Below are 22,505 nucleotides of genomic sequence, written 5' to 3'. Positions count from 1 at the left end.
ATCTGTTGCGTGCGAACTTAAAAATGACAAACTATTAGCAAATGTATATACAAATAATTACAGTATTTAATAATTACTGAAATTATTACAAATAATTACAGCACCTTTCCTAAAATTATTTCTATTTCAAACACCAATCACAATTAATGCTTCAAATTTTTATAGAGCATCGGACTTCGTCAATAAAATGTTTTACCATATTGAGAAAAAAATTACGAAAATATTGCCTTGATTCGCAATTTTTAAATAAAATAAGACGATAAGCTTTTGAAATAATACAATACACAATAAGCTTTTGAAATTTTGAATTGAGCCTTAAAGCGTTTTGTGATATCTTTGGGAATTTTCACAAACGTATTGCAGACAGTTTTAAGAAGGTATTGAACATGGAAAACTTTCCTGTATGAGAGAGTGGGAAACGGCTTGAGGAATTTTTGAACCTTTTACGTAAATCTATATTCTATATATAATTTTCACACGAAAATCAATTTCAAACTTATATATCAAGGCAATATTTCTGTAATAATTTATGAACAAAACACGTTTTAAAAAAAGCTACTAAAAATAGGCAAGATATCTTCTTATTTATTTTATAAGAAGTATTTTCTTTAATTAGTGAAGTTTATTTTTTCGAAATAAAAGTTTATGTAAATCTTATCATGTAATTTCATGAAATATTTCACGTCTTTATAATAAAAATCTTAATTTGAATACCTATATAATAATTGTCATTTTTGTAACTGATTTTCATTCTAAATAACTAATTGTTCCATATAAAATCAAATGAAATAATCAAAAAATCTTTACTATTATTATAAGTACTTGACTGGCAACAAAAGTCTAAACTTTGAACCTTTCTTAAATGTAGAAATGACTGATTAATTTTTTTATTATATACTTTTTTTAGTTTTTACGAAATAGGGAACTTTATGAAAGTTTAATTGTTACAAATATTTGAATATATTTGAACTCTAGCATATTAGATTTGAATAAAATAAATTTTAAAAGTATTTGAATTTTAAAAAATTATAAACTAAAAACAAAAGCTTGAATTATGTATTTATGCATGATTAGATCAACTCTAAAGATGCCAAAATATAGTTTAGTCTTACTATGTGAGAAAATAAAACACTATTTTTTTTCATACAATAGGTTATGAAATTTTTTCTGTAATCGCAATCACAATTTATCTTTGAATTTATTTTTAATGCGCAACTCATATAGTCTTGTAGTAGTTAAATAGTTCTATTAACTAAATCCTAATAAATGTAATTTTCAGTAAAAACCAGATAAGATTAAATGAATGAAAACTTTCTATTAAAATTTCTGTGAAGTTAAATCTTTTGAATTCTGAAATATTTGACTTTGACTTACAATAAATATTCAAAATCTATTCAAAACTATACCTGAATAGTGATAAATTTTACAATCATGTGCAAAAGAAAGTAGATAAAACTTTTTTCTCTCAAGCATCAAGCATACCCTGCATAATTTCAAACATTTCTCTCATAAAATAAATAAAACTCACTTTAAAACATTTTACAGAAGTAAACAAAACATTAAAATATCATAAATTAAAATAGTTATTATGGGCTCACATTGCGCAAAGAATACATTCCCTTACACGGAAAGGAATGATACTTCACAAAGCTTAATTCTGACTATATCACAAATATTTCTTTCATAACTAGAGTTCTTACTCTTCTTTCTCTCTCTCTAGTCTTTCTCAGTTAATTTCACAGCTAAGTTTCGCCGTTTCAAACTGCACTAATGAAATATTGTTGTCTTAATCCGTTACCCATAGCAGCTTGCTCTTGATTTCGTGTTAAAGTAACTTGAATCTTTTTCTTTAGCAATTCCTCTCGCAAACTTCTAACATCTTTTTCAGCCATCGATCGGAGCTGTAAAGATCGTTATTATAAATACATTGATTTTTAAATCCCTACATAATACTTTATATGTTTCCCATATTTTCGAATTAGTAAAAATTTTAAATTATATTGACTTAATATTTTGACTTAAGTATTAAAACAAAATTCTATAGAATTAATAACAGAAGTAGCAAAAGGAGCATTTATAGTTAGAAAGACAAAAAAAAGAAATAGTTTCAGTTGCATTAAATAACAGAACAAAACACTCAAGGTTTTATTTTGTATTGAAAAATAAAAAAATCTGATCAAACATTCAGTTAAAGAAAGAAGTCATGAGTCCCTTTTAAACTTTTTTTTATTTATGGTGCGAGATTTGCAATTGTAGCTGATTTTAAATTACTTAAGTAAATTACTTTTACCTTCTATTTAGCGCTTAAATACTTCAGCACTAGATTATTTTTGTCGTGACTTATTAAAAGCCTTGGATCTTTTTGATCAGATAATAATTTTATTTACAATAATTTTATTTACTACTTGATCGTTACAATTTTTAATTGAATTTAAACCTTCTATTTCTTGTAATAAACACTAATAGTTAAAAATTATCTAAGAAATATATCGTTTTGTATTGTTTCAGGAAAAAAAATTTCTAAGAAATATAATGCTTCAAAAATATCAAATTTTATTGATTAGATAAAGAAAACATAAAATCCAAAATTTATAATAAATATAATAATGAAATGAAACTTAATATTTATGAGCAAAAAGAGAATATGCAACTAAACATATATATCCTGAGAAAGAAATTATCAATATTAGTTTATGACAAATGCGCTAAATAAAAAACGGACCAACTTTAATAACTTTTGATCTAATGATCAGATCTTCATGTTCTAAGACTCAATCTTGATTGTTTGAGGGGGTCATGCTAATTAATAAGTGCTTAAGGTATTTAAAGCTATGAAATCAGACACAAAAACATACTTTCTCTGAATAAACACTTGGGAAATATGGTCTCTTTAATGTTAATTTTACTTTTTGCGCATTTCTCCAAATCTCGAGAACTTTTTGAGCCATCTGAAACATTTTTGCACACAGTTATAAAATTCATTTATCCAAAGATAATTCCGTGCAAAAAATAAATTTTAGTAAATATTTAGTATTTTTTATTATTTTATTTAAGAATAGTAAAAAAATTTTGAATAGTAAGGTCTGCAATTTTTTACATAATTTTAAAATGCGTAATTTTACATTGCAAAATATGAAATTAGAGCGAAAACGCTTCATATTTTGTATTTTGCCGCGTAATTATCTTTGGATAAACGAATTTTATAATTCTGTGCAAAACTTTTTCAATTCGCTTAAAAAGTTCATGAGATATAGCGAAATACGCTAAAAGTAAATTTAACATTAAGGGGTTAAAACTTTGGAGCGTTCTCCTGAGCAAACTATTGGGACCATATTTCCCTCTATATTTTGGGGGTATCACATCTGAATTCATCGAAAGAGAAGTATGTTTATTCCGAGAAAGTGCGTTTTTGTGTCTGATTTTGTAACTTAAAATATCGGTTGCACTTATCAATTTGTATATTTGAAGTCACCCTCTCAAGGTATTAAGATTGAGTCCAAGAACGTGAAGATTCGATCATTAGAACAGAAATTAATCAGTGTGGCCCGTTTTGTTCTTTGTCCCACTGTACAATAAATTTTGAAATGTAATGAGTCTTGTTCTAGACCATGACTTTACCTTGTTGAAACTTTATTTTTGCATGTCAAATTTACACTTGAAGCACTCATATGATGAATATATTTTAGATTCAACTGTATTGATCAATTTAGTTATAACCAGAACAAGAATTCAATTATTGCATCTTTTTTTTAATATCAGTTATGTGTCATGAATGTGGTCTGCATATGAAAAAGTAAATAAATGCTAATAATTTAGAATAATTTGAAAACTCATTACTATTTTCTCTCACGATTTGGCATTTTTCAAATGTTTGTATGACTAGCCTTTTATTTCTAATGAGGTATTTGAAGCTAGAGTTATAAAAAATTATGTTACCTTCACTTCAGTGTGCAACTTTAGTCTTGTTCCTTCCACTCTTCTTGTAAGATCTTCAATTTCTTGAAGCAATCTTGCAATCATTATTTTGTAGCTCAACTGAAGAGAAAAATAATTTTACTTCAATCTGATTCTAATCATATAAATATAAACCCTCAATAATTAAATTTATTTGATATAAAGTTTTCTTCTTTATAACATGATATAAAACGTCACTTCTCTTAAAAGACAAATTAACTGATTGGATTTTAAGTTATACTTTTTTCTCTAAAGAAAGCAACAAAGAACTGTTTGAAATATGAAGCAATATTTTGAAGTTCAAATTTTAAATCAATATGATTTCAGCATGACATTTAGTAGTTTTTGTTTTCGCGTAAAATGAAATGCAAGATTATTGTCTCCCACAAAATTCACTCATAGTTTTGCCAACTTATTAAATTTTGTATTGTTTCATGTGTTTGTTTAAATCAATTTTGAGAACGAAAGATATTTAGAAAAGGGATTTTGGTGTATTCTGTGTTCTAAATCAAAACAATAAATATATAACATCAATATTCCGAAAATTTTCCGAAGTGTGACAAATGAAAGAAGTTATTGAATATGCATTTATAATTTATCTTACTTCGTGTCTTGATTGCAACAAACACGAGAAGCAGCTATAAACTTTATAACGATATATATTTTATTTATAAAATTATTCTTTTAAAATGTTTTGCTTTTGCAATTTTTCTATTTGGGTTTTTGTGGTAATTTAAATGTTTATGTTATTAGAGAAGCTACGTTTTGCCCTTCTGAAAAATGTTAATTATCAGTACATACACCATTTATCTTTTAATCAAATTTCTGGTTTTAACATTATAGATAACTCAGGGTTCAGCATTGAACCAAATTTAATTTATAGTTTGAGCTTCATACTCTAACGGCTATAAAGTGTAAACTCTTTCTTATTTTAGTATCATTTTCGAATTCATAATTCCTTTTATCTTCCAATTTAATTCTAACATCTTTGACACATCAGATGCACTGTCAATCTATAGAGAAAGAATTTCTAACAGCTTGCTTGTATTTCAAATAAGGGAAGTTCATGATACCAATTATGTTTCTCTTGGCTGATTGATAAATGGTTTTTACAGATAAAAACAAGAAAAAATTTGAGTTTAAGTTTTTTTTAGGAGAATTAAAATTAAAAGAACTTATTTAATTATTAGTTTTAACCTTTACCTAGCTCTAGTAGAATTTTATCGATATTTGAGGCATAAACTATTAGCTGCATTTTCAAATTTCTTATTACGAAATACGCTGAAATTGTAGCATTAGAAAGTAATACGATTAACAATTACAAACTTTAAATGTAAAAACTTATTAAATATGCAACAATGTAAAACACAATTACAGCTATATTAAAATTATAAACAGACTCCCTGGAATAATTAAAATTTCTATGGAATCTATTTACGTACTCCAGCTGAATAAAAAAAATCTTGTACATATCTAAAGCACATTATAGGAAAGATATTGATCCTTTAACAAACCCGAAGTGGACATATACCTGCCCAATATCTTGAATATAAATATTTCTTGTAGTTTATTTTCTTAAGCTAAATTCTAAATTCCATCTTTGAAATAGTTTCAAAGATTTGGGGATAAAGTCTAATGATTTGAGGGAAATTATGAAAGTTTTTGCGATGTATTGTAAATACACATAACTTTTCCAGGAAGATGGTATCCAAAGTTGCCCTAGCATCGGGCTCAAAAGTCTTCTCACCTGCGAAATATGAGTATCAGATGATTTATATATTCTATTAGGACCATTTATTTGACTACAGTTTCGAAGTATCTTACAACATATAAGTTTTAAATGGTATAATTTTGTGAATATTCCTTCTTCTTTGCAATAAAATGTAATTCTTACAATCTAAAGACTAAGTAAAGGAATTAAATATAGCAATAAAGAAAACGAAGGAAATAAAAATAAAAATATGACCACCGAAGCCGACGTCTTCAGGGGTTACCGGCATCGGAAGCCATAAAACAAACTAAAGTATTGCTTAAATGTTGAATATTTAGGTTTCAAAATTGATATTGTTGATAAAATAATCAAAATTGGTGTTTTTGATGAAAGGAAAGCTTTTAAATTTAAAGTTATTTTTTTCTGCAACTTTAAAACCAATCTGTGTAATAAAATTTTTAAAAATTAAGTTCTTTCACAATTGGTTAGGATTAAAAATATTTGCAATAACGCTAAAAGTCTTAAGGAGGCTGTAAATAATTTTTTTAATAATTTGAGTAATAATGATTTTCCTTTTAACTTTTGTAATGTTAATTTTTTGATTAAGAAAATGATTGAAGAATACTAGATTTTTATTTCTTTTAACAGGGCGCAAATCAAGTCGTAACTGAGCAGCCCCAGTTAAGCATTATATTAATTTGTTACGTAATCTGCTCTTTTACTTTACTTCTTTTTTTTCAATCTGCGCATTTTAATAGAGGGGTTTGTTTTCTTTTGTTTTAAGTGTTTCCTTTGCATTTAGTTTGCTTGTGAAATCGCTGTTTGACCGGTTTAATGTGAGTTTTTATTTTCTCAAGTTTTTGTTTGAATTTCTTTTCTGAATTGGTTTTATGTATTTCATGCATTTTTTCCTGGACTTAAGAAACAAAACCTTCGGGGTACCGAGAGAGTTACTTTTGACATTTAATTTTGCCTCTCTCTCAGTAGAAAAGGTTTTGTTTTATGGCCGATAACCCCTGAAGACGTCGGCTTCGGTGATCATATTCTTATTTTTATTTCCTTCGTTTCCTTATTGCTATATTTATTCTTTCTTTTGAAAATTCTGCTGCTTTCAAGCGCGTTTCTTTCAAAGAATGTTTTGTCAATTTGCAATTGAATATTTTGTATTATTTTTCTAAAATAATTAAATTAATCCTTTATTCAAATTTAATCCTATTTTAAAAACTTTTGTATTTAATATCATATGTTTGGATGAGTTTTCATTTAACTTATTAAAACCTTACATTAGTTCTCAAGAAAGTTATGTTCTTCTTTAAAACTTATACTTTGTAACTACGCTAAGTAACAAACTGTGAATAATACTCAAATTAAACGATCGATTTCAAAATATATGCTTCACTAACCTTATTGGAGGGTCTCTCAGTTTTTCCAGAAATAGTCAACAAAGCCCAGACGCCAGCTTGGACTTTCGCCAAGAGCTCTCTGTGCAATTTTTCAAGCTCCTGTCTCAGTCTGGAACACTCCTCCTCCAATCGCGGAGTAATTTTTTTCGCTTCCAAATACCGTTTCCTCCACATTTCTCGAACTGAAACAACAAAAACTCGGGGTTATTAGCAATATTTATCACAATAGAAATTGAATGTCATGCAACATGGAGAAAAAATACACAGACATGCATCAAAAGTTGGTTAACAAAATAAAGCAAGAAAGGAACGATTTTTAAAAATGTGATAATTTTCATTTTTAAGCAAAATAGCATGCTTTTTTTTGTTAGGCTATTTTTTATTAAAAATTTAAAACATAATATATATATATATATNTATATATATTGTTTTAATTTTTGTTAGAAAGTACTTATTTAATTATTGAATGTCGAAAAAAAGGAAACAGTAAGATGTGATTTGCAATTTGAATTAAACTATTACTCAAGACTTTGCGTGAATTTTATGCAGGTGTTACATGCTATGTGTGTCAAACAAAAAAAGCTGCGAAATTTAAAACAGAAATTTTAACTTACATATTTATAATGTAAATTATTTCTGCAAATATTTTTAAATTATATTTGTAATCATAATTTTAATCACGTATGAACTTTAACAATATCAAATTTTAAGTAATTCAAATTTAACCTAGATTTAAAATTGGCTTGTGCAATAATGCATTACATAACCTTATTTTTCTTTTTATTGCCTTGTTGTTCTTCCAGTTTAGAAATATTCTTTATAACATAATAAATATTTTTGAATCATTAGTTTCTGTGGCATCTTTTCAAATTTAAAATCCAAATAATTCCAAAATTTAAATGAATTAAAATTCAAATGATAACTTTATTAAATGAAAATAAATATAAAAACAATTATTCGCATAAGTACAATTTGTGACTTCTCTAATTTTTTTAAATAATTAGTTTTTTAATTTTTCACAAAAAAATGTAACTTTGTTTATTTAATAGTGTTTCCTGTGTTCAACAAAGTCTCACCATTTAAAAAATGTTTGTGGAGTAAAAGCTAATTATACATAAATCCCGAGCAAATTATACATCCGCCCCTGAGTACCAGTGCGTTTTTTTGTCGCATAATGTCCATGCAAGTACCATCAAATGTTGAGTTGCACTGCACAAGTCATTTTATGAAAATATTTACTTGAAATTTTCTATAATTCGTTCTTAAATATAAAAGCAAGCATGCAACATACAAACAGCTCAACAACTTACATGCAAATAATCACAGCAATACCCATGCAAACTTTGATAATTTTCATGCAAAACGAAATTAATACAAATGCTATTTAATATTTCAACCTTCGGTGGAAAAAAAATCAAGGATTATCTATAGTTTTAATGAAATCCTTATAGAAAGAGCCAAGATTTTTAAGTCCTTATTTGAAAAATGCGTGAAGTTGTAATATACGGAACTTCATACAGATAAGATATATATTTCATTGCACGGAATTTCAAATTTCAAACTTTGTGATGCAGTATAACTTATGAACAAAACGAATAATCTCAAGAAAATAAAGCGGAAAGACTTACATAATAATACAGAAACTTCATTTGCTTAAAAAGTTATAAATAGTGAAAAAATAAGCATGTTTCTAGCACTCAAAAATAAGTTCCCATTCTCAAGACTCGTAAGAGATAAATGAGAACAAGATTTGTAAAAGGAAACAAAAGATTTTAATCAGAAAATAAAAATGGCAAATAAAACTAGAAAACCGTGTTTTTTTTTCTTTTTTTTTCCTTTTTTTTATTTACAAAGTGAAGAATACCCTTTGAATGCTTACAAATAATGCCTCAAATTTACAAAATTAATTTTAAATGTTAATTTTCATTGTAAAAAATTTGATAAAATGATTGTTCGTAAGACTCTGCCTTATTTATTCAATAATACAGATTGACAAAAAGAACTGTGAATTAAACTGACGAGTAAAATATTTAATTAAAAAAATTCTTACTTATTAGCAGTAAAATGCTCTACATTCATAATTGAATGATAAGTTTGACAGTTCAAAATTGGTAATTTCCTAATTCTAGAATTATTCAAATTCTTTGTTTGATCTGAAAAATTCTGTAAAAGCAATGCTAAAAATTGAAGATAATTTGACATTGCGAATTGTTAAAAATTAGGAAGCGTGCTAAACAGTAATATTATTCAAATTTGAAGCAACAAGCACAACGTTAGACAATATTATCATTTCATTTAGTCCTTCTTAACCTTGAAAGAAAATGCAGCTCATTTTAAAACTTTATTAATATTGCAGCTAATTTGTACCATATAGTGTTTCAAGACATCAGACAGATATTATAATTCAACGCTAAACCGATTCATTTAATTTATTTGTGTGTTTGAACCATACTCTAATCTTGCGGCAAAGTATGTTCCAACGCATAAACATCATTAGCATATTTTATTTTATAGCACTCCGAAGGTTGAAAAAACAGCATACATGAAGCCACACTCAGACGTTAAATTTTAAAATCAATAATTAAAAGAGGATACCAAGTTTTTTTAAAATTAAAGTCCAATCCATTTCAACAAAGAAGAAAAAATTAAATATGAGAGATTTTTTAGACAAAGAGAGAGATAGAGAGAGTAAAGAGATGCAATCTAGATAAGTGTGTTGTGCTTGCCTGCCGCGGACTCAGCCCTCCCGGAGAAATTCGGTAGTTTGCTTAAGCAACTGTAGGTCTCACCTTGTTCCCTCCTTTGGTGGGCTCTACTTTGTAGTTGCTTTATCTTTCGAAGAAGCTCCTCTCGCTGACGCTGCCTTAACCTCGTCTCAACTCTAACTTCACTCAAAATGGTCAGTAGACGATCCTCTGAAAAATGAAGCAAAATAAACATATCAAAAAACATTCTTGAAATTTTCCTTCTAAGTGAACAAGAACTCTGAATTCCAGAATATTATATTTTAAATTCAATATTGAGTAAATATTTAAGACATGGAGTAAAAATTAAGATAAAATATTGAGTAAAAATATTGAGTAAAAATATATTAAGTAAAGTTTATTGAGTAAAAATTAAGATGAAATATTGAGTAAAAACATATTGAGTAAAAGATATTGAGTAAAAATTAAGATATTGAGTAAAAATTAAGATATTGAGTAAAAATTTAATTACTGAGTAAAAATTATAATAAAAAAATGTATTTAAATATGAGCGAGAATTGCATTATCATCACCGAAATTCGAAATTAATTAATCTGCTTAAAACGTCAAAACACTTACCACACAATTTGAATAGTTTTAAAACCATATAAAGTTTGTTATAAAACCAGTTGTGACAACCCAAGAGAAAAGAAAATTATAATAAGAGATATATTGACATTAATCTAGATAATGTTCCAAGCATAATTTTTCAGAAACAGTTAAAATAGTACAGGCAGACTAAGTTTTACAACTACGTTTATCTCAAATATTTTCAGAGTAATTGATTTACTTGAGAAAAATCAGATAAAATCAAATAAATGGGATCCATTAAATATGAGATACGGTTAACGGCTTTTTCACTGAGCCATCTCCATTATTTTGTAATTATTGACAAAATGCGATATCTATTGACTGCATAGTATACTTCATGAAATTTAAAAATTGTCGTCCTAACGTGAGTTAATTCACATTTAAATAAAGTTCCTACTCTAGAAGGTTTTAATTTTGTACCTTTTTTCTAGTTTTTTCAATATGAGCAAATCATAAATATAAGTGAAACGCTGATAATGTTTTAGTTATTGGTTATATTTAAAACTGTAAATTTAGCATTAATTATCTACACAAACAATGGCTTTATACTTTGTTTTAACAGAAATAGCGGACTTAATTATGCACCAACTGCTAGTTCCATTTATATAACTAGCTTCAGTTAAGAATGAACTAGTGGTTTGTTTTATTTATTCATTTATTTATTTATTTATTTATTTATTTATTTATTTTTGGTAATAATGTCAAGCTTTTTATAAAGATTATATTTTTTCAAACGCAAATTTTAATTTTCTATCTCTAATGTGGTTAATGTCTTTCTGTGGGTTAATTTGAACTTAAACAACTGATTTGTATCGCCTTTGAAAAATCAGTGTTCAACTCCGTAGCTTTGCAATTTTGAACTCTACCCAAAAGATAGTATACTGGATGTACGACATACATGGCATCTTACAGAATTCTTAGATGAACTAACCCATTTGCATTGTACTGAGAGGAAAACTATAAAAATCCTTAATGATTGTCCCTGTGGCAAGAAGATTCTAACTTATGATCCATCTAATGAGGCAATCTGTCTATCATCTGGGCCATTCCGTTCATTTATGACTTATTTAGGAAAATATTTTTAAAAATACATTTAAAAGCGATACGTTATATGCATTGAACATATATATTAACATTTCAAGCCTGTATAACTTGACAGTGTAGTTTGAATTTTGAAATCGGTATTGTCCCAACCGCTAAATATTTTGCAGTGTAATTTCATGATTTCAATAAAATAAATATTGTTTAAAAACAAAATTCAAAAAAATTATAATTATATTTGAATGAAATAATGTATTCCTGAAAAGTTTTTTTTCTAAACATATCATCAAATGTTAAATTACGAATATTAATTTTTTCTTGGACAACATTGAACACTAAAATTGTTATTACAATTTTACATGAACATTTAAAAATCATGTTTTCTGTATCGAAACAAATTTCTACTAAAAGTATATAGAATAACAAAAAAAAGCTTTAAACTTTGTTTTTAATTAATTACATCAATTAAAATAACCACTAAATCAAACTTATTAATTAAAAAGTAAGCACAGTCTATGAATAATGAAAATGTGCTTGAATTTGAAAAGTAATGCTACATAAATTTTGAAGAGTAACAAACGACATCTCTTTTAGGTTAAAGCCTTAACTTTGGATAAAAACCAAAATCAGACATTAATAATTGCGCAGAATGATGGATAAAGGTATCTAAATCTTACTTGCTTATTAATAATCATGACGTGTAATTTATTTATCAATACGAATATTCCAACAACATACTCAAAGTTAGTCATACAAGTCAGTTTTTATATAATTCCGATATGCACTAAATCTATTGTATTGCTATGTTAGAGCAATCAAAAAATGTTAGAGTTGAGTAGAAAGTTTAAATAAATGTAACATATACTTGATAAAAAATATATTTTTACAATTAATGTTCTTGAAATAAGACAAAAATCGTAATATTATAAATACCAATAACATTTTTATATGGTCATTACAGTCAAAAACTATTACTTTTAATAAGTATTGTTGAAAACTAATACTTCTAATTAGTGTTTAAAAAGATATCTATGAGTAAAGATATGATATACAGAGTTATTAAAATGAATGTATGTCTTAAGACGTAAGATAAAGAACTCGATACAAATATGTCTTTAACAGAAAACAATGATTATAAAATCATTCGTAACCGCGAGCTAAAAATAATTTTATAAGAGTGATATAAATTATTGTTGCTTACGTGTTAATTAGAAATAATTAATCTAAAAATTACTTTCGTATGTGTTTTCTTATAAAGCTAGTTTTATTTATAAAACAAATGTTGAAGTTACAACATTTTACTTTTGTTTTACTTGTATTAAAAAATAATTTTCAAAATCTTTTTACCTGAAAATAATTCTGGTAAATATTGTGGTGGAGTTGGAGTTCGAACCAATGCACAAACTCTTTTTCGAGCAATTCTATTCCTTCCATATCTAGCAGGATTTCTGATGATAGGCAGTGGAAAAATAGGAGTTGTATTACCATCAATCCAAATATCAACATTAGCCACTTCAGACGATAAAGCCTGAGGAGGATAGGGCGGCGTCATCACCACCTGTGCCATTTCGTCGATCTGCTCTCGACTGAGATTGCAAAGGGCTGACCGTTTACCGGAGGCTGCCCTTTTCTTCCGTCTCTGTTTTTGTTGACTAGGGGGCGTGACTCGCCGGTGCGTTTTAATGTAGGGCGCAATTTTTTTATCCAGCCATCTACGATACGCACTCCTTACCTTTTCTTGAATAAAAAGTTCTCCAGCTTTCTTTGCCATTCGAATAACTTGACAAGGGCGGTAGACAGGACGTGATGGAATGTAAACAGGCAAAAGATCGTAACGGCGACAAGTTGCTAAAAAGTCTTCAGTGGCTTTCTCATTGCTGATGCCGTGTTTAGCATTCAGCAATCTGCTTAAATGACCTGAGAAAACGGAAGGAGGGTAGTAAATTGTGCGATATGAGCGATTATGTCGATATTTGCGTGACGATTCCAGGTAATGCCGCCTTTGTATTGGACGTCTGTGTCCAAATCGGGACCGAACATAACCACCAAGATGCAAGCCGGCATACATTCTTTTGCGGTAGAATTTTGGGGCCTGAAGTATTCTGTCCTTTGTAGCAAACATTCCAGACATAGTCGAAAATTAGTTTTCTTCTGGCTTGAAAATATTTTAAATCCACTCTGATTTCAGATATTCTTTGCATACATATTAATTAAAAATAAATATCAAAATAGAGTATTCAATTTTCTGAGACAAGATAAACTATTATCAAAGGTAAAACTGAATTTTAATTCACTAATGTTCTTTACAATGCTATGATATATTTTATATAATATCTTAAATATCTTATATAATGCTAAAATAGCTCCAGTTTTTTCCAGCTATCTTAATGAAACTATTTCTCTCAACAAATACGTCAAGTTATATTGCACATTTGTTGTGAAACTGCATTAAAAATGATTCAAAACAGTATAATATTAATTTCGAATATTTCTACAGAAATTCCATAGATATGCTAGCTTTGCATTCTATCTTGACTTCGTTTTCATGAGAGCTCTAAGATAATTGCTTTATAATTTTTTTTCCTTTGTGAACATAAGCTTTAATCTGAGCAGTAAAACAAAACTTCGAAAGCAATTGTCTAAAATAAATATATTTTAATGTATTCCATCAAACTTTTCTTCGATATAAAAACTTTTAATTGCAAAAATTCCCGCTAGATACTTTTTTTCATCTATAAAAATCTACTCAAATCATAATCTGAAGTGAATTAATTTGCATAAAACTTTATTTCTAAGACTATTTGTCATCAGATCAAATTATCTTTCATATATTCCGTCGGAAAAAAGTTCGTTTCAACGGGAGAATTTGAAAATAACTATATCTTTATGTCCCTCAAAGTGCCTCAAAACAAATCACGTGAAATATTGAAAATAACAAATATCACTAGAAGGCTTTTTCAGAAACAATTAAAAACAAAATGAATCTTTAAAAAAAATATCTATATTTATTTCTAAAAATTCTCAAATTCAGAACAGTATCTCACAATGACTCCTATGAGACGATATTAATCACAAGGATCTTCTAAAATTAAACAAATGAATACATCACCAAATATTTCCCAACTCTGACGAATGTCAATCATATGATACTAGATCTACTTTGGAGGGAAAAAAATTTCTATTTTGAACAAATAATTATATCACCAAATGTTTTCTAAGTTAGAACAACGTGAATCGGATGGTACAATATTTGCAATAACGGATCTTCAGAAGAAAAATCCTTTTGAAAAAAGATTTTAGGTAGGATCCTTTAAAAAGGTAAAAGATCCCTTTAAAAAAGATTTTAAAAAAATAAATATATCGCCAAATATTCCTTAAGTCCGAACAAAGTCTTGGAATCAATCATACGGAACAGTATCAACAACAAGGAATGAGCACACATGTCCAACAAGAAAGGTTGTCGTTGTATAACTACATTGGCGACGGAAATTACATTCAGAAGGTCCACTCCATCATCTTATATCCCTTGCAACCCTTCACCCCACTCCGACCGATGGCAGTGGCTCTAGAGAATGTGGGAAATTCTATTTCTCTCTAGTGAATGGGTATCGTTACGAAATATTGCAGGAAAAAAGAAATTAGGAAATATGCCGGATAGAACTAGGGCGGGGTCTGTCCGGCGATGACCTCGAACGGAAACTGGACACTCTAGGCACGAAATCCAAGGTCGTTTGATCAGCTGGGAGGGTTGTCGATTTTAAGCATATGTTGATGCCAAATATTTAATAGAGATAGTTAGGTAAGGATCGAGCGTATTGATCTTAAATGCCAAGATAACATTTTAGAACTATTTCTTTTTTCATTCAGTTTTTAATTAGGAATTAAAAAAGATAAAAAGGAGAATTTTTTAGTTAAACACTATTTTGAATTCATAAAATTGCGATTACTAAAAAACTAAAATTTGAATTTTTAATTAACAGAATAGCTAAATGTAATTAAAGTTTCAAGGCATAGAATTTTTAGCATCCTGAAATAATAATTTTAATTTCAATAACTCACGTACTGCTTCTGTTTCCAAAAGTATTTCATGCTTATTTGAGATGTCAAATATTAGTCATAATTGTTAGATTCTGTAATATTATAGTAATAAAAGTAGTATAATAAAAATGATACTAGCTTTTAATTGAATTATTCTTAATAATTAGTTAATAAATATTTCAATGAATGAAATGCAAATAAATGTTTCGAATAATAAATTACATTTTTGCCTGCTTTAATTAAAGCTTAATTTACATTTTTTAACTAAAATTTATCGTTTAAAATAATATATTTTATGCCTTTGAGCACTTAGATAATTCATCAATTTTATAAATAAAGTAAATATGTCAGTCAAGTTGACGGATTCTTTTTTTTACCTAACAAAATTTTTAAATTCCTTTGACTCACAATAAATGTTACTATTACTATACATTTTTATTGTTTAAACCTAATAAATCGAATAATTCATGCATAATAAACCGATAGACAGCATTAGAAACTGCTCTTTAGTTTTTTAATTATGCAATACAAGTGTAACTATAAAAAAATAAATTATAAATAAATAAAATTGTCTGTTACTCACAGCGCATTTTAAGTTTAACACGCTTTACTTGAATTGATTTGCCTACTACTGATATTATTTTTCAACTTTTGGGTTTTACTCTTCAGTTTGATGGACAGATTTCGAAAGATAAACAGAGCAATATTTTTTGCGATATTGTAACCGAAGGATATGGTGGACTCAACAAAAAACAAATTTAAAAAGCACATGAGTGTTATGTGAAGATGACAGTAAGAAAACAGTAGCCATCTATTGTCTGTAGTGTTGGCATGAATGGTGTTTTAAGAAATTTTCATTGAGTAGTCATTGAAATGGATTATTTTTTGTCAAATACCAGTGAATACCCTTTGTTGTGTCTTATAAATACTTTTTTGATTTAAAATTATCAGTAAACAACTAAGGTCTAAGATTAGAGCTTACGTATTTGATATGTTTTTGTTCTTTCATAATAATATTTAATGTTAGGAGACCTATTCTAAAATTAGCAGATACTTTAGAATTTTCTTTTTCGATAACAGTGTGATTCTTTTGAGTTTTGAAAATTTGTAGATACTTAATGGTTTACATCGCTTAAAAATGAATTACATTAGATAGAATAATGATGTACATTGTAACACTGTTACGTTCTAATTGTAATTTTAAAAAGAGTATCTTATACTAAGAACCTTTCTCTTACGTATCAGATAACTATAATTAAAAAAGCTTTCTAGAAACGGTTTACTTTTTGTCTTTTGAAAAGTAGATGGAAATGATTTCGAATATTGACTTTATATATTTAAGTAGAAAAAAACTGGCTTATTTTAATATCTAATTTAAATTTCGTTCTTTAAAAAGTTTAGGAAATCATAAAACACCGCAGAGCCACAAAAGATAACTTCGCCAACAAGGCAGCTTCATCCATTAAATTTATTTTAACGTTATTAATGAACATCAACTGTCAATGATGACACCAGAAGAACAAAACGGGGCGAGTTTCCATTGAGGGCAGCGCTATTTGATTTGGATCTTTTCTTTGTTTTTAACTAACGTCGGTTCAAATGGAAATTGGGTTTATGACATCAGTTTATTTCAAATCAACGGTTTAGTCATTTTTCTTCCAAATAACGGTAATATATACATTAGTGCACAATGACTAAAAAACCAGGAAATGGAACAAATGAAAAGACAAAACTTTGCTTCTACCTTTTATTGCGTGCATTTTGAAAATAATTACAAGAAACCAAAATTAATGTTGGACGAAAGGCGGTTAAAGTAATGATTTCTAAATGAATGTCTTTAATTTCTTAAAATAAAACGTGTTTGAATCTACCATAAAGGTAGATAATAGAAGAAATAGTAGAAAAATAGACAAACAATTAGGTTTTAAAATAAAATTGAGAAAACTGAGGTATTAAAATCTTTTATTCTAAATTTTAGTATACTCTATTCCAACTAATTAATCAGTTTATAAGAATTTTTATTTTAAAAAAATTTTTTAGACAGTCATAAAAAATAGGGTTCAGTTCCTGAGTTACTTTGGAAATGGAATTTTAAAGATTTCTAGATTTTTAACCAATTTCTTTATCAAATAGAAATCTTATATTTCATGCACTCCATTGTAACTAAATATTCTATTTTTTGGTATTTTAATTTTCGCTCTTTAAAAATATTTTAGACGGTCATATCGTCATTTACAAAATAACTTTTAAAATGGAATTTTAACAAATTTCTGACTCTTTTTTTTATCAAATTTCTCCCCCCACATTTTCCCAATTGGCATTATTCGCTATTTTTAATTTAAAGAGTTAAGTTACATTACCGAAAAAAAATAAACATATTTTGGGATTTATTATTATTATTATTTTGCAAGACAAAAGAAAAAATTAAAATTTTTAAGAAATTTACTGTCTAAAGAAAGAACTGTTAAAGCAATTGCTAAAAAAATACCTAAAACATATTCAATATTTACTAAATATAAACAATTCTAAGTACAATATCAATATATAATTTAAGTAAAAGATGCAGATTTGAAAAAAAAAACACTCTTGGATTTATCCAAGAAACTTCTTAAAGTTTCATCGCTTTTTGACCATGATGCGAACCTCAACGCGAAACTCAAAAGGAAATTAGAGTACTTGAACTTTTTTGCTTGGATCTGAGTGTTTTTTATGTCACTGAGGCCCCCTTTTCCTGAAAGAATTATTTATTTAGTTTTTAGATAGTTTAGTAATAGTCAGATCTAAATAACTAATTTAATCCAGGCCTAGCCCTTCAACCACTAAGATCAAGAATTAATGCATGAAAATTTTATAATTAAATTAAAATAAGCTTATTGTGATAGGATTTTTCATCACCCTATACATTTCTTTAGGAATAAAAAAATTGTTTTTGTCTTAAGTCAGTATTTACACTTTTTAGTGTTCTGTTCTTTAATTCTAATATTTGTTCATAAACGAAATTGCATTCATTCATAAGAAGTTAGCGAATTTTTTACCATCAAAGAAAAAGTTCAAACAGTGTAACATTAATCAGATTGTTAAAAAAAAACATATTTTTAAAATGTAGTTTCAATCATCGAGAAAGATTTTTTGATAATTACAACTTCCTAGATAAAAATCTTAAAATGTCTTTTAAAATGTTCTTTAAATTTCCCTCTGAAAAAACATGATCAGTTTAACGTCGAATCTAAGAAGAAGAAAAACACCACTTTATCTTAATTTCCTATTTAAACTGTGTCCTTACAAAAGATTTTTATCCTCAATTTGAAAAGAGCTAGAAAAACATTCCGGTAAGCGACCTTGTAATACAATCATTAAGGGCATAAACAAGATGTTTTAACGATTGATTGAACTTATAAAAGCACCTAGAGATCAAGATAGATCAATGAAAATCCTATACTTTTCTGGAAACTAATTTTTGGCGTTCTGCCATTAGTCCGTTAAAGAAGTATACCTTATTTTTATCGAAGATTGTTAAGTTCTTTTGTGCTGACCTAGATTCCACAATTCAGGCGAATACATTGTGCGTGCTGTGGAGAAATACTAAAGCTTCGCAATTATTTTCCATCTTTATAGGGAGGGATATGCTTTCACAAATGCATCACGCGACATTTTGTCGCCTTTTATTTTTTTTTAGTAGTATATGTAATTTTATATTCATCTCAGAAATGTTTCTACAGGATTTCAGCCCTTTTATTTTAGGCTGAAGCCTTCTATAATATTTGAAAAATGGCACAGGGGGCGTAAAAGATATGTCTTCAAGGAAGAAGAAATTCGCTGTCATCCTACGTTAAGGAATGTGAAGCGAGGTAAAATATATTTAGTTGACAGGTGTTGTGAAGCTAACATATGACGGTATAATGGTAAAGATTAGAATTTTTAACAAATTAGATCAGCTTAATGTATATAAGTAAAAAATTTGAATCATATTAAAACTGTTATGAGCTAGTTATTAGGATCGATTGCAAGGTCTGACACAAAAAGAATGTATCATTTTTATAAAGGGAATTATCGTAAGGAAAAATAATATTTAAAAAATGACTAATTATGTGTAATTATGTTATTAAAACTCGATATTTCATCACCTCGGAGGGTTTGGGAGGCAACTTTTAAATCTTAAATTTTAGCCCCTATTTTTATTGGAGATTTTGATTTGACCGAAAAAATAACCCTAATTGAGTTGTAGGTTTCTACATTTTGCTACACAGGTGTATGTAATCGAAGAAAATAGAAATCAGAATAAGAAGATAAAATCATATTTTAAAAAAAATCTATATCTTAATTTTTTTTCAAAAAAAATATTAAGAGTGACCACAATTTTAAACAGTTTGTATTCTTTTTAATGTTTTCGTTACAGCGCCATCTGTGAAGCAAAATCCATAGCCTTGTAATTTTGAATCTAATCCTGAAGACAAGGGCACTCCTGGATCAAGTATTGGAAGAAATTTTACTTTCGAAGAGGACTTCAAGATGAAACTAAGCAGTGGTTGCGTTACATGAAGAGGAAAGCCATTAAAACCTCGCACGGTTAGACTGATGGCAAGGGGACTGTAACCCATTATCCATCTACCACTGAGGATATATGCGTGATGCGTATCAACCAGTCATCACTTGGATTCAAACCCGGTTCACTGGAACGCGTACGCTCTATTCTTGAGCCACCACGGCTCTCTACAACTAAATTTTATTTTAATTTATCCATCGTTGAGCAGTTGACCCGATTCTGGGTTTACGACTACTAATGTTCAACTCCGGAACCTTGCAATTTTGAAGCCATTCCAGAAGACAAGGAAACTCCTGGATCAATACCCCAAAAGGTATTTATTTGGTATGGGAACATGGAGGACTTTGCGACTCGACAGATTTAACGTGTATCAGTCACCATTTACTACTCGGGGAGCCTTCGGCCGGTGGGGATCGAACCCACGAACTCTTGGACATGGGACCAGAGCCCTCTACAACTCAATTAGGGTTACTTTTTTCCTAAAAAATTCCAAATCTGCAATAAAAATGCAGATTCTTATCTAAGATTTAAAGGCTGTCCCCACCACGCGCCCAAAGGGTGAGGATGATAGATCAAATTTAGTATCATTCGATAGTTTTTTAAAAATATTAAATGGGGCTATTTGCCCTTTTTTTTTAGCCGATGTATATTTCTCGAGTTATTTGAACGTTTCCGAACTTTTTTGGCACTTTGTATAAAATAATCAGTCATATGTTGTTGAAACTTAATTAGATATGTTCAAGTTAAAATTCTAAAATGACATTGCGATTATTATTAAAATTTTAAAAGCTCTTTATTTTAGATTACATTACAGTTATTTACTTAATATAGTGTGAAAATATAACAGCGTGTACGCAATTACTCGTTAATGGTATACTTACCATATATTTTGTACGATACATTCTAAACTGGTTTTGATACACAGTATTAAAAAAAAAGTACTGCAGTCGATTTCTACTGAAACATATATGTATTATTTTAACATAAGAAGGCAACACAGCAACATAACGTGTCTAAATAGCAAACATGTCAATGTGTACTAACAGTGTACAGTTCGCAAAAAAATAGACAGACCAGTCTAAATAACTTTTAATCTAATGATCGGATCTTCATGTACTATGACTCATGTCAGGGAGTGACCTCAAATATGCTAATTAATTAGTGTAGACAATATTTTAAGTCATGAAATCAAATCATTGAAAAATTAAGTGAAAAATTGAAAAGTCATTGAAATCAGAATTTTGATCCTCAAAATATGAAAGGTAGCCGCATACAGAGAAAAATGGTCCCAATAATTTAAACATAAGTTCAGAGTTCAGATCCCTTAATGTCCCACAATTATAAAATTTGCGTATTCAAAGATAATTTTCCTTGCAAAGTATAATTTATAATTAATATTTATTTTTATTCACGTAACTATACTGTATAAGATAATTTGCTTTAACTTTCTCTACTTGCTATGCAATTAAAATCCTAAAAATATTGCATTTTAAGAAAAATAAAAGTTTCCGCTTTTTGTTTCCAGACGTAACATAAGCATTAAAATTTAACAAAAAAAACTGAGTAACATATTGCTTTGCGTGATAACCTTTTACTTCACGTTAAACTCTCCTGAGTTTTAGGCCAAAACGTGAACAGAATAGGAATTAACAAAGGAAATAATTTGTTTTTATTTTTTGAAAGTCTAAGTACCGTGATTTTGGTAAAATACAGTTTTTGACAATAGGAATAAAAATTTACAAAACTGTAACTTCTATATTTAAAAAAAAAATCAATTTTAATCATTTGCTGCTCTTTATGACTTATTTATATTTTTTGACATTAATACAACAATTACAAAAAAGAATATAGATGTTAGACAAAGTTTAATATATAGTTAAGTTGTCTATTGCTTCAAACACAAAATGGCAAAACCTTCGAAAGTAATGTTTTTATATTTGGGTTTATTAATCGTTTTTCTCTTGAAAAATGGGAATCAATATATCTTTATTACAATGATAATTAACAGAAAGTTTTAAGAAGAGTTATGAATAAATTCAAATCAAATAGAAATATTTTATTCGTTATGTTAACACAGACTAAACTCGTTTACTATTTTTGACAGGGCAATATCACCTCCTAGGACTCTGATAACAGTATTTGTTATTTTACGTGCATTTTACAAATAAAAAGCTTATTTTATTTCTACTTTATATATTTACGCAAAAAAAATGAATTTTCCTAAATTTTATTTTTATCACATTTGAATTCTTAAACCTCAAAATATGAAAAGAGGCAGCACTCTAAAAAATGTCTCAATAAATTAATCAGGAGAAAAATCAAAAGTTTGCATCCCTTAGAGTTGTTAGTTTCCTTTATTATCCATTTCATCATATTTATTGACGCTATTTAAAAAAATCAAGATAATTTTGTGAACTGCTGTAAAAAACTCAGTATCCAAAGTTAGTTTGAAAGATATATATATATTATGATACTAGATC

The 22,505-nt window shown here is 27.9% G+C and overlaps 1 protein-coding gene across 1 annotated transcript in view; it reads right to left on the bottom strand.

The window, feature by feature from the left end:
• Positions 1 to 621: 621 nt before the first annotated feature.
• The window catches only part of LOC107451190 (uncharacterized), a 148,696-nt gene continuing 126,812 nt past the window's right edge, over positions 622 to 22,505 (bottom strand). The window contains exons 11-14 of the mRNA XM_016067207.3: positions 9,858 to 9,983; positions 7,069 to 7,250; positions 3,937 to 4,035; positions 622 to 1,901 (exon numbers count right to left, since the gene is read on the bottom strand). Of these exons, the coding sequence (XP_015922693.2) occupies positions 1,758 to 1,901; positions 3,937 to 4,035; positions 7,069 to 7,250; positions 9,858 to 9,983 (551 nt within the window). The 3' untranslated portion in view covers positions 622 to 1,757. The remainder of the gene's footprint in view (positions 1,902 to 3,936; positions 4,036 to 7,068; positions 7,251 to 9,857; positions 9,984 to 22,505) is intronic.

Source organism: Parasteatoda tepidariorum, chromosome 3 (genome assembly GCF_043381705.1).
Source record: "Parasteatoda tepidariorum isolate YZ-2023 chromosome 3, CAS_Ptep_4.0, whole genome shotgun sequence".
Lineage (NCBI taxonomy): Eukaryota > Metazoa > Arthropoda > Arachnida > Araneae > Theridiidae > Parasteatoda > Parasteatoda tepidariorum.
The sequence above is the reverse complement of the archived record's forward strand: the minus strand, read 5'-3'. Positions and strand labels throughout refer to the sequence as shown.